Source organism: Meles meles, chromosome 2 (genome assembly GCF_922984935.1).
Source record: "Meles meles chromosome 2, mMelMel3.1 paternal haplotype, whole genome shotgun sequence".
NCBI lineage: Eukaryota > Metazoa > Chordata > Mammalia > Carnivora > Mustelidae > Meles > Meles meles.
Genome location: NC_060067.1, coordinates 28,191,124 through 28,204,198, shown reverse-complemented (window position 1 = coordinate 28,204,198; position 13,075 = coordinate 28,191,124). Strand labels below are relative to the sequence as shown.

Genomic DNA, 13,075 nt, shown 5'->3' with positions numbered 1-13,075 from the left:
CTTTTTTAAACCTCTTTATTTTCTTTATTCCATCTTTGTGCTTCACTGCTGAACTTCAGAGGGCTCTTTGGATCCCCATTACTAGTCTGACAAAGGAATTTTGTAAACATGGCATAATGTAGGAAAAATGAGCATAGTGTTCTTTTTTGGTTTGTTCCTAAATCTCTAAGGAATCTTGATTTTCCTCAAATTATAGTTTTCTTGCTTAGGAAAAGTAGATGCTTTTATTCAGGGAAAAAAATAATGGTATTTGCTAACGAGTAACTTTGAGAGGAGAAAACACATCATAAATTCGTCTGTTTATAAGCAGTTCCACTGGCTGTCTGGAATCCTCTAACATATATTGGATACTACCTACTTGCCAAGCACTGTGGTAAAAGCTTAATTGTTTCATAAGAGGATAGATAATTTATAGTTAAAATGTTTTGTTTTTATGCCATAACATATGAAGGAGGCCCTATAGTCCTCTTTTTTTTTTTTTAAGATTTTATCTTTTGTTTTTTTAACTAATCTCTTCACCCAACTTGAAGCTCAAATTTACAACTCTGAGATAAAAGTCACACACTCCACTGCTGAGCCAGCCAGGTGCTCTATCCTCTTTTTTCTTACTAAGGTCAATTTTTAATTTCAGTATTTGGGAATTTTTTAAACAAAGAAAGCAGAATAATGGTGAACTGGATCAGAGATTTAATATAAAATTAATTAGAACAGATGTTTATTCAGTTTTTGTTTAACCAAATTTCAAATTTTTTTTTAAGGTAATTTGAAAAGTTCATCAGACAGAAATCCTCCACTCAGCCCTCAATCCTCTATAGACAGTGAGTTAAGTGCTTCAGAATTAGATGAAGATTCAATTGGATCCAATTATAAGCTAAATGATGTAACCGATGTACAGATTCTAGCTCGGATGCAGGAAGAAAGTAAGTATTTTAATTGTTAAAATTGAGGTCTAGTTGAGATATAATTTTGTTGGGGTTATTAAATAGGTCTTAAGATGTGGAAGAATAGTAACAAATGTTGAAATTTCAGTGGCTTATTCAACATATAGACTTACTTATTCATTAACATATTTTCAGAGTTCATTTTACATAGAATATCTTGTGTGAGGAACAAAGATAGGCAGGTAATACTATGCTTCAATGACTGGTAACCATACCCTGCATGCTGCTTTGTGCAGGAATTCTGTAGAGTAGTTATTACTCTATGACTTTGTATTTTCTTATTCTAGATCAATGTTTCTCAACCTTTTTCCATTATTAGCCTTTCAAGAGTGCCTTTTCAGACATTTTTTTTCCTTTTTGCCTACCACCTCCCGCCATGATATTTTAATACCACAGATCCACCCTGCATATCCTTATGTACTATGAGGACTACAAATTATTATGGTAACTAAGATTTTTTTCATACCCCAAGAACCAGTTATTCCCTCTTGGAGGCATAATCTCAGAATATGTGATAAAGACTACGAAAAAAAAAGACCTTTATGAGAAAATTAGAATTACGACATTAAATGAAGTGAAGCCTATGGTCTTGCTTTGCTGAAGAGTGGTCCTTGCAACTTCTTAGGTCACAGATACCTTTGAGAATCCAATAAAAATTATATCCCTTGCCATCCCAAAATGCACATGTGCACAGAATTAAGCATTTATGGATGCCCTGGCTTTCATTTTAAGATGGTGGTAAGAGTATTATTATTGCCTCTACATTTCTTTTTAATGGAAATGGTAATTCATTCTTATTTATATAGTTGCACTTTTCATATTTGTGTATAAAAAAATTTAAAAAACATTTCAGTACACAAAATGTGAGTAAATAAAGATGAGGAATGAAAAGAGTAAGTGAAAATAATCAGACTAAGAAAATCGCCGTGTCATTCTCAGGAGATCATAAAAGGATTCTCAACCTGAAGAAACAGGGAAACTTGAACATGTGAAATATCCTCACCTAATTGTACTGATAATGGTACACATTTTTAAAAGGCTCTTAAGGAGGATGGGATTGTTTTATGCTTTTAGTAAAGTATTATAGTTTGACTATACATTTTACCATAAGATATCACAAGCTTAACTCTGAAGCAAGCAATCTCTCTAAAGTGACCCCTTTAATCTTTACAATGAAAAGATTCTTGAAGTACACATTTCAGAGTGTTGACAGCTGACTAAGGGTAATATGGAGCATTGCTATCATTTAATGAAATGCTTTCTACATTAGGCCCCTTTATATAAATATGTAGTTTTATCAAACTATAACATTTATTAAGAAACTGCATAATATTATCCTACTGATTCATTTCCTATTTTTACACTGCTTCTCATAGAAAAACAAAGATTTGGTGCTTGCTTATTTATCTTAAGCCCTAGAAACTAATAATACGGTACTCTTTTTTCTTCTGTAATTATAACTCCTCACTGAGACTGGTATTGTCAGCTAGTGAGAGGCTAGTTTTTGTCAGGGATGTGAAAGAGTAAAGAATGCTTCCTCACTATAACTTAGAGTTAATTGTCTCATTTCCTTTCTGAACTCTTGACTTTTTAGACCCCAGGATTTTGTTAGCAACTCAACCAGCTATTTGCTGTCACTTTTTTACTGTGTTTGGGTAACAAGTAAAAGAAATTTTAGCCTTACTTTAATTGTTCTTTTTAAGCCATCCCCATGCACAAATATTTCTTTTTCTGGTGAATAAAAAAAAAGATGCTAAGAATGTGTAAGAATGTGCCCTACACTGCCTTCAAATGCCTGTTTTGTTTTGTTTTTAAGCAAATGATATTTTTTTTAAAGCAAATGTTTTAAAGTATCATTTCTTCAGGGTTTTTTTGCTTGTTTTGGGATTTGTGTGTGTGTGTGTGTGTGTGTGTGTGGTTTATTTTTTTTTTTTTTAAGATTTTATTTATTTGAGAGAGAGAGAAAAAGAGAGAGCATGAGAGGGGAGAAGGTCAGAGGGAAAAGCAGACTTCCCAGGGAGCTGGGAGCCTGATGTAGGACTCGATCCCAGGACTCTGGGATCACGACCCAAGCCGGAGGCAGTGGCTTAACCAACTGAGCCACCCAGGCGCCCTGTTTGTGTGTGTGTGTGTGTGTGTGTGTGTGTGTGTTTCTAACAGAAATGTAGAATTACAGATTTTGGCTGTTGCCTGGTTAAGCCCCCTTATTTTTAATATGAGAAAAACACAATCCCATAAAGATTGTTGCTTCCTTAGGATCCCCTAGTACTGGAGGGCCTGCTTTGGGATCTGTGTTTTTCTTTGTAAAACAGTGCTCTTCACTGGTCTGCTATCTTTTGTTAGGTGTCTTTAATGCTGTGTTTGCTGTAGTGAGACACTAAGTAACTTGTTGGTTACTAGTGAAACTTGTGGCTTGACTGAAGGACCAGATAGGCCCCAGGAATCTGTAGTTTTACAGATACCCTGGTGTGATTCTCACCCGCTTCTTTGGGTACCAAATTGATAGAACTATCTGTGTATGAGTACCCATTTTAAAAGTTTGAATACTACTCTATAATAGAGATCTTTAAATTAGTTTGTCCACAGTTATAGCAGGACTTGCTCAAAATATTAGCTAAATTCTGTACTTTTCTTGAATAGTAATTTTTTTCTTCATTGAATATGTATCAACGTTTGTTTTTGTTCCAGAAGTTTTTATACTATTTGAAGGGCCTAAGGTTCCTTGGGTGTTTCTGGAGATGTCAGGATACATATGGGAGCCCTTTGAAAATTTGTACTTGATGGCTTAGAATTTAAGCTTGTTTTACTGAAGTCTTGGGTCATGAAGCAATTGAAATTCATTTATGCCCAAGTATTGAATTCCTGAGGGTGGGATAGAAGTTTCCTTCATCAATAACATCAATTCAAAGAATTTAGTATCCAGGGAGTTTATTTATCCACTGGTGTATTCTTTTCATTGGTTACACGGTAATTATTTTCCCTTAATATTTCTTAAATGTTGATCTCAAATTTTGGTTATTGTCTTTAGGAGTAGGAATATTTTCAAGTTTATCATTCTGTCTTTACTATAGATTTCAGATTTAAGAAGAAAATGTTGGATTGGGCAAAAGTTTATAGAATTCCATTCAATTTAAAAATAATCTTTTGAATGTTTTAGGCATACGGGAGAATGTGTAAAATGATTCAAGTGGAAAGGGAGTTTTCCTTTATACTTTATACCCTGTTTGAATTTCTCAATGGTATTCTTTTGTTTTTAAACTTCAAAAATATTTAAATGTTTAAAAATATACCTAAAGAAATGAAATAACACATTCATTATTGTCAGGTCTCCGTCAAGAGTATGCAGCCACCACATCTCGGCGCAGTTCTGGTTCATCTTGCAATTCTACAAGGCGGGGTACTTTTAGTGATCAGGAACTTGATGCGCAAAGTTTAGATGATGAAGATGACAATATGCATCATGCAGTATACCCTGCTGTTAACAGGTTTTCACCATCACCACGCAATTCACCTCGACCATCACCTAAGCAGTCACCCAGAAATTCACCTCGTTCACGATCTCCTGCTCGGGGAATAGAATATAGTAGAGTGTCCCCACAGCCTATGATTAGCCGCTTACAGCAACCTCGCCTTTCACTTCAGGGTCATCCCACAGATCTACAGACAAGCAGTGTTAAAAATGAAGGTAATTAGAATGCTTTCTGGAGAAACTATTTTCCTTCGTATTTCAGTATGTAACACAAATTTTTACCAGGGTTTTGTATTTCAGACAAGTAGATCAAAAGTTTAGTCAGTTTACTGTTTTATTACTAGTGAATCAATACACAAATAAAGAAGAAAGTGAATTTTACTTGATTATGTTAGTATTGCTTTGCCCTACTCATGAAGTGGTCTGTATGTAGATTTTTATTTAATTGATTTCTGGCTCTTCTTAAGGTTTTGTTCTACTCATTTATAGAACCTGGGTTGAATTGTTATAAGACATGTACTTCTATTAACTCTTCTAAAATATGCTGAATGCTTAAATAAAGAATTCAGTTTTTGATTGCCAATTAATACTTTAACTCTTTCTTCTCTAAAAGAATGTTTTGATTTTTTTTTTCATTAAATTCTGTTGTTACAGAAAAACTAAGACGCAGTCTTCCAAACCTGTCCCGACCATCTAGTACACAAGTTGACTCAGTGAAAAGCAGCAGAAGTGACTCAAATTTTCAAGTGCCAAATGGAGGAATACCTCGCATGCAACCTCAGGCTTCAGCCAGTAAGTACCTTTATTGTACCATTTATTTAAAGGAAAGTGAAAATAATAGGTAGTAATTTTGTGCTGAATAGCTGTATTAAACCATATCTGAAAATACAGTAATTATTCATTGCTCTAAGATAATAGCTATATTAAAATTTAAAATTTGTTCCTATAAGATACCCACTTGTATCAATACTTGTATCTGAATGAAACTTTGGTCACTCCAGAATTTTAAAATAAGCAAAGTCTACTGGTTAACTGTGTGTGTGTGTGTGTGTGTGTGTGTGTGTGTGTATTCCTTAAAAACTTATACATTAAAAAATGACAAGTTTTTGTGGGAAATAGTCCTGGAACAGACAACTTAAAACTCTAGCAGCTTTCTTGAAACTAGAACATTAATAAAAACAATAATGATCCTGCAAAAAATACTAGCATAATCAAAAGCATGTTAAATTTTCAGTGACTAAAATAAATACTCCAGCAAATATAGAACTTCATAAAAAAAGAAGTTGAAGGTAACTTGATGGAAAGGAAGAGCTGAGTCCATTGAATGAAGAAGACATATGCAACATAAACAAAGATAGAAAGAATCATGCAGAAAGAACTTCTAAGACAAAGGAGCCAGACTGAGCCAAGAAGTGATAAGGGAATAGTTGGATACTGTGTACTTTGGTGTACAAGGTGATGAAAAATGAATTGAACACTTTCCAAAGAGTTACTTGTCAACTATAGTAGATAAGAGCATGTAATCCAATCAGGTTTAAACAAACTATCACAGTTCTATAATTTTAGAAATGCTCAATATGCACCCTTTGTATCCCACAGCTCGCATCAGTCTTGTAGTCTGATAGACTCCGTTCCTTTGTGGCACATGATGTCACCAGTTGAAGTGGTAGCTGTGATGTGCTCCTTCATTTCCTCAGAGCTGTGAAGAAGTAGCACAAACATGAGGTTATTGATTGTTCATTTATGTAACTTGTTTATTGAATACTACTACTTTGAAAGCATTCGATTATTTTTTAATTCCCTTACACTCTTTCTTGGCTCTGTTGTGTTTAGCTGACTTTGTGTATTTTGTGTTAAGCTGCTGTTACTTGGTGACTCTAAAATAAACAGGCCAGGAAAAAATACATTTATGTTTTTAAATACATAAATAATAATAAATTAATAATAAATCCATTAAAATAAAATAATAAAATACATTTATGTATTTTTATCACATGATTTTTGTGATAACATCAATATATTTTCCTTATTTTCTAGTTGTATATGATATTACTTACATTACAGAAACTCACGTTGTGCTGTACCATACATATATTCCTGTTTAATCCTCACAACAGTTCTGTGAAGTAGGTACAATTATTAACACATTTTGCAAATTAGGAAATAGGACCTTTGGATGGTTGAATAACTTATCTTTGATCATATGGCTTATAGGTGGCACATTAGGATTCACACCCACGTGCCCAAGAATCCAAGTCCACCTAGTGAGATTTGTCACATTCATGGTTTAGAACTAAGATTTAAAAATAGTCCAGAATTATTGTCTGGTTTTTTTTGGTTAGATGAACCCTAAAATTTAAGGTGCTGTGGAAAATTATTACACAGAGATTTGTGTACTTCATTTACTCAGCTGGGTGTGTGCAACATGTTTCTGAACCAAGTTAAAATTTAAACTAGTATTCCAGGTCTTACAGACTATGTAAGAGTGCCATTATGATACTCAAATGGTATACTCATGATTGGTATGAAAAATAGGGAATCACAGAACATTAAAAATAAAAATAAAGTTGCAATTCAAACTTTCAATTCTATCAAAATGGTGAATGATAACTTTTGTGCCTTTAAGTCTACAGATTAAGTCAGTTTGACCCTTGAGGACATTGTGTGTCTGGTTTTTTCCTCATTGGTATATTTGCCTGAAACAAAAAACAGTGCACAATGTTAATACAACAGGAAAGAAAATTTTATATCGTTAAGATTAAGCAATAAAAATCATGCATATTACAAGCTACACTTTTATAGCCTATGCACAGATAATCCAAAACATCATTTATATTTGTCCTTTTGTGCTTAGTTTGAATGTTAAGTTCTCAATTTCTCAAAACTTTATATCTCCAGAGAGAGCTTCACGGCTCTTTGTTAAAACTAGCTATATCTATATTCTCTTTACCATATTCAGTGAATTCTCAGTACCAGTTCTTTATTCAGGGTTGTTCTCTCATGCCCTCAAATATGTTCTTTATTTGAACTACTCTAGCACCTCAAAGCTATATGAAAATAAAAAAAATTCTTCACAGAAATAGAAGAAAATATAGAAGGTTGAGAACCTAGGATAAAAATGTTAATAGAAAAAAATATATTGACCGTATCTTAAACTTTGTGATAATTACTTGCTTTCTTTACCTACTGTTTCCCTAGAATTTTTTTCTATACGTGAATTTTTTTTTCTTTTTCCCTGGAAATTGATAATTAAAGAAAATATGTAGGGAAAAATAATGAGATTCTAATCACCAATTTACTTTTAAGTAGAAAATGTGTATGCAGTTTCATAGTGGTGTATTTCAGTATTTGAACAGTATATAAGCAAAAGAGAAAGCAAGGTACCATCCTTTTTTTTTGTCAATTTCATATACTTGTTTATTTTTATATTTGAAACTGTAGTGAAGCTTATTTACAATTAAAATGCCACAAATACTTATTTTAATGTAAAATCACATTAGTCCAAAAATATTTTTGGAAAAAGGTAAATCCATCCAGAATTTTACCAAGTTTAAAACTTAAGTTTATTTTTATAAAAATATTGTAAAGCCTTTTGTTTAAAATTAACATTATATTTTATAATGTACTTATTTTTCTTAAAATTTTACATATATCTTTGATCGATAGAAATGTATGTATGTTTTTTTAATGACTGTGTATGTGTATATATATACTGCTTTCACAATAGCCTTTTTATTTTGATGTAGAATTATAAATGTGATAGCAAGTCTTACACATTTTATACATGAATTAGTATTTTCTATTTTTTGTGTCAGTTGGTCAGTATAATAGATGTTGCATTTTGTTTTCCTTTAAGTCTTTATTTTTCCAGCCCTTAAGTGGTAAAGCTTTGGTTCTTACTTGCTGGTCTGCATGAACCTAACTTTGCGAGGTTGCTGTTATTTCCACCTACGGGACCACTTCTTTTGCCTTGTACTATGCCGATCACTGTTTTATATGCTTATTTGCTATGGCTGCATTATTGTGGATGCTGGCATTCAAATACGAATATTATGAGAGTTCTAATATATTTTCATTTTTATAGCTATTACCAATTTCCAACTTTTATATTTGAAATATGAGTAACTTAAAAAGTTAAAGAAAACCAGAGCATTGCAGAGGTCATGGATATATGTCATTTTCTCAGTTTCTCCATTTAAAGGAAGGAATGTTTGTCAGGGACAGTTTTCCAAAAGACTAGTGCCTCGGTAAGACTACTAGAGTAGAGGTTCAGTAGGAAATTTAGTTTTCAGAAAGACACAGGAATTATTGGTTTAGAAATAAGAAAAGGGAGAAAAACCCTAGAAAATCTGCTGGTTTAAAAAAATTTAATGCTTAAAACTCTGGTTAGTAGTTTTAAATGTTTATTTTCACATGAATTATCTCATTTGAATCTCACAACAACCCGTTTCTTATTTTCATAGAGAGAAAGCAGATGTCCATATGTATTACACATGCAGTAGCATATGACTGGAAACGTGCAAAACCAAACCAAATTACTCCCTCCTCGCAATGGCTCTTTGAGTCCCCTGATATCCTCCCAATAATTTTTTTGATTATATCATGCTGACCTAACTGCAAATGAGAAGGCATCTTGGAAAATATTCCTGAGCGACTATTGGAGCATTATTGAACTATACTTTGTGAATTACCACAAAAGAATAAAATAATCCAGTGTAATATTTATCCACTTACTTACATTTAGTCAAATGGAAGAATATTTTTGCATAGGATACAGAGTGTTCCCCCAGAGAAAAGTCATATGGTCAGTATTCTACTCTGGACTTCTCACTGAAGAGGGAGTGTCTAAGACAGTGGTCAGCTTACACGTAACCAGACTGCCCTGAAGCCCATGGGGAAGGAATTTTCATCCAGATTTCTCTTGGAACCGACCCTTAAAAGATTACACTTGAATTTTACATAATTGTGAATTATAAAATCAAATAAGTCATGATAAATCTAATGGGCTAAAAGTAATGGGCTGATGTAAGAATGAATGGGATATCTGTAGAATTTCTTTTTAAGAATAAGCAGCACAAGTATGGTCAACTATCTAATTACGAAGAGATTTTATAAATGTTTTTCTGACACTCCTATATATTTTGATTGAACACATCTGGGATGGGTACCCAACATCTGTATTTTTTAAAAGTGTCTCACTGATTCTGCGTTATATTGAAGTTTGAGAACTACTTGATTAGATCTCTGCTATGGAGGATCTTGAATGCTTAGTTCAGATCTCTCTTCAGATTTTATCTAGTGATCAATGACTCATGTGTCCTTAATTATTCAACAGATATTGGGATTATGTTATGTTATAGGCAGTGGGATTATAGATATAAATGAGAGCACGTGCCCTTCAGTAGCACGGAGTGATTAGCAGGAACTTCTGTGGGAACAGAAGAAAGGCATTAAACTCTTATGTGTATGAAGAGGTTTTAGGAATATTATTGAAGTTATCTTTCTACTAACTCAGGAGGAGCTTATGAGACCACATGAAGAAAGGAAAGACAGGTTTACCTAACAGTGGGATTGGTAATGAAGTCTTAAAAGTCGCACCCTGTTTATAGTGGTTTTATATGACTAGAGTGTAGGGTGCGGCAGGATGGTTAGCGCTTCCATTGATGAAGGATAAGAGAAATGTGTAGGGCACAGTCTGGGAGGTTTTTTTTAATATATTAAGGAATTTGGATTTCATCCTCTAAGGGTGGAGAGCCATGGTAGACTTTTAATCAATGTTGCTTCTTAGAAAATCCATTCTGGTAGTAATATGAAGAATGGATTAAAGTTGAGAGACTAGAAACCATTTAGAAGGCTATTGTACAATCATGGCAAGAAATGAGTATCTGAACAAAGGCATTGGTACGGGAGGTGATGAGATCTGGATGAATTTTTAAATGAAAGAGGATATGTGACTTGGTAACACTGAGAAGATGGAAGGTGGAGAGGGAGAGAGGATTGAAAGGTGACTCTGAATGAGAATTTATAAGCAATGAAAGTTTCAAAACAAAATGTCATTGCAGAGTTAGGGGGAACACTGAATATTTTACCTGGCAGTGATTAACATTCTTTTATAGTGGCTTATGCTTACTTAGTATTTGGGACCGGAATTATTTTTAACATCTCTCCATATGACAAAATTATGTTCAATAATAATGAAATAGAATGAGTTATAATAATAATGGCTGGAGAAAATGCAGACAGTGAGAAATACTTTTTTTAATTGAGTGTTATTTATTTATTTTTTTAAAAGATTTTATTTATTTATTTGACAGACAGAGAGATCACAAGTAGGCAGAGAGGCAGGCAGAGAGAGAGGAGGAAGCAGGCTCCCTGCAGAGCAGAGAGCCCGATGCGGGGCTTGATCCCAGAACCCTGAGATCATGACCTGAGCCGAAGGCAGCGCCTTAATCCACTGAGCCACCCAGGCGCTCCCTTAATTGAGTGTTATTTTATAACTATCAGTAAAAAAATTATATCAACAATACAAAAGTATTTTTAAATCATTTTTTATAAAAAAGGAAAATGTTTTTACATATTGGTCTGTCACAGCAGTGAATACTATAGCTTAAGTTTCTGGAAATTTGTCAATAACTTCTTCAGAATTGATCTTTGCATATTGAAGCTCAAGATACAGTATAGCCAGATTTATCAGTTTCTCTTCAGTCATATTGACTGAAGAATAGTCTTCAATTTTTAAATCTGAGAAGTTTTTCTTCTTCCCAACAATGCACCTGTTGCACAAGGAAGGAAATAGTCAACATAATGATAAGTTTGACAGAAATTCATTAATTTCCATTTTACAATACATTTCAGAAATTGCCATCTTGTCCATATCTTAGTTCCTTTGGGGATCAGATCTAAAGATTTTTTTTTAAAGATTTTATTTATTTGACAGAGATCAGAAGCAGGCAGAGAGGCAGACAGAAAGAGAGTGGGAAGCAGGCTTCCTGCTGAGCAGGAAGCCCCATGTGGGGCTCGATCCCAGGACGGTGAGATCACAACCTGAGCCGAAGGTAGAGGCTCAATCCACTGAGCCACCCAGGTGCCCCCAAATCTAATGATTTTTTAAATGTCTTCACAGCTGAAAAAATTCAAGTAATACTCAGTCACATATAATGACAATTGAAGTAACTCAGGTTCTGTTTCATTGACTTAATTATCACTGTACCATCATGGCTTATTTCTAAGCCGTGTAAATGTAGGAAAAAAATTATTATACGAAAGGGGTTAGAAGTGCATGTGCTAAGTGAGCTTGATTTCACATCTCTGTGACCTTAACCCTGGAAAGAAACATGTAGTTGAATCTACCTGTGTTAGGGGAAACCATATAACTGGGAGTTCTGGCTATTTTTCATGTGAAATGCAATGTACATTAAAAGATAAGTATGTGCATTTAAATCTTTAATATTTGCTGTTAAAAGGCAACAGTACCTGCAGCAGTTGTTTATAACTTAGGCTGACAAATTGTTTTCTTTAGGGAGAAGCATTTTATCACCAACATTGATTATTAATCCAAGACATGATGATGATTAAAAAAAAAACAAAACAGACCAAGCTGGTTTTATTTTTGCTCTGAATTCCTTACAGACCATTCACTCACTGCCTGCCTGCACTGGAGTGGGGGGGGGGGGCGGGGGGTGCTGGTTCAGCAGTTCCACTACTGTTGCCTTGATGCACATGAATACAGTGGAAGGATTGGATGTAGGAAACCCAAAAAGAAACTGTCCTAATCCAAAAATAGGGTGATGAAGGTCTGAAGTAGGTATTTAGGAGACAATAGAGGGATGTAAACAGAACTATAGGGATGACTAAATGGATTAAAGAAAACTTTGAGCCAGAATGACTTAGAAAATGGTGGTGTGTGTTTAACAAAAATACAGAGACTTTTGGAATTGGTTTGTGGAGGAAGACATTAACCTAACGAATGTAGCGTGAGAGAATAATATTTTTATTGTACCATCTTTGCTTTTTATGGTGGGGTCTTGCTAATTTGGAATTATATAAATATTAAGAGAGAAACCGGGGAAACAAGTATTTTTTTTTTAAAGATTTATTTATTTGACAGAGAGAGATCACGAGTAAGCAGAGAGGCAGGCAGAGAGAGAGGAGGAAGCAGGCTCCCCGCTGAGCAGAGAGCCTGATGTGGGACTCAATCCCAGGACCCTGAGATCATGACCTGAGCTGAAGGCAGAGGCTTAACCCACTGAGCCACCAGGTGCCCCGGAAACAAGTATTTTTAAATAGCTAACATGCTGTATTGTGGAAAGATTTGGAGACTTTCTGTTTACTACACTTTATCATTTAAAAAATGATTTTGTCTTTAGAAGGCTGATCAAATTAAGAGTGATAATTCAGGGGGCGCCTGGGTGGCTCAGTGGGTTAAAGCCTCTGCCTTCGGCTCAGGTCATGATCTCAGGGTCCTGGGATCGAGCCCCACATTGGGCTCTCCACTCAGAAGGGAGCCTGCTTCCCCCTCTCTCTCTGCCTGCCTCTGCCTGCTTGTGATCTCTGTCTGTCAAATAAATAAAAATTTAAAAAAATAAATAAATAAAGAGTGATAATTCAGATAAAAACTTAGTGTTCTTATTTGGGTACTATACCACTATGCAGTATCTTATGAAAA

The 13,075-nt window shown here is 34.3% G+C and overlaps 1 protein-coding gene across 2 annotated transcripts in view; it reads left to right on the top strand.

Moving 5' to 3' along the window:
• The window catches only part of SLAIN2 (SLAIN motif family member 2), a 93,346-nt gene that overhangs the window by 53,358 nt on the left and 26,913 nt on the right, over positions 1–13,075 (top strand). For both annotated transcript variants that reach the window (XM_045997048.1, XM_045997047.1), the window contains exons 4-6: positions 759–920; positions 4,267–4,626; positions 5,065–5,202. In XM_045997048.1, the coding sequence (XP_045853004.1) occupies positions 759–920; positions 4,267–4,626; positions 5,065–5,202 (660 nt within the window). The remainder of the gene's footprint in view (positions 1–758; positions 921–4,266; positions 4,627–5,064; positions 5,203–13,075) is intronic.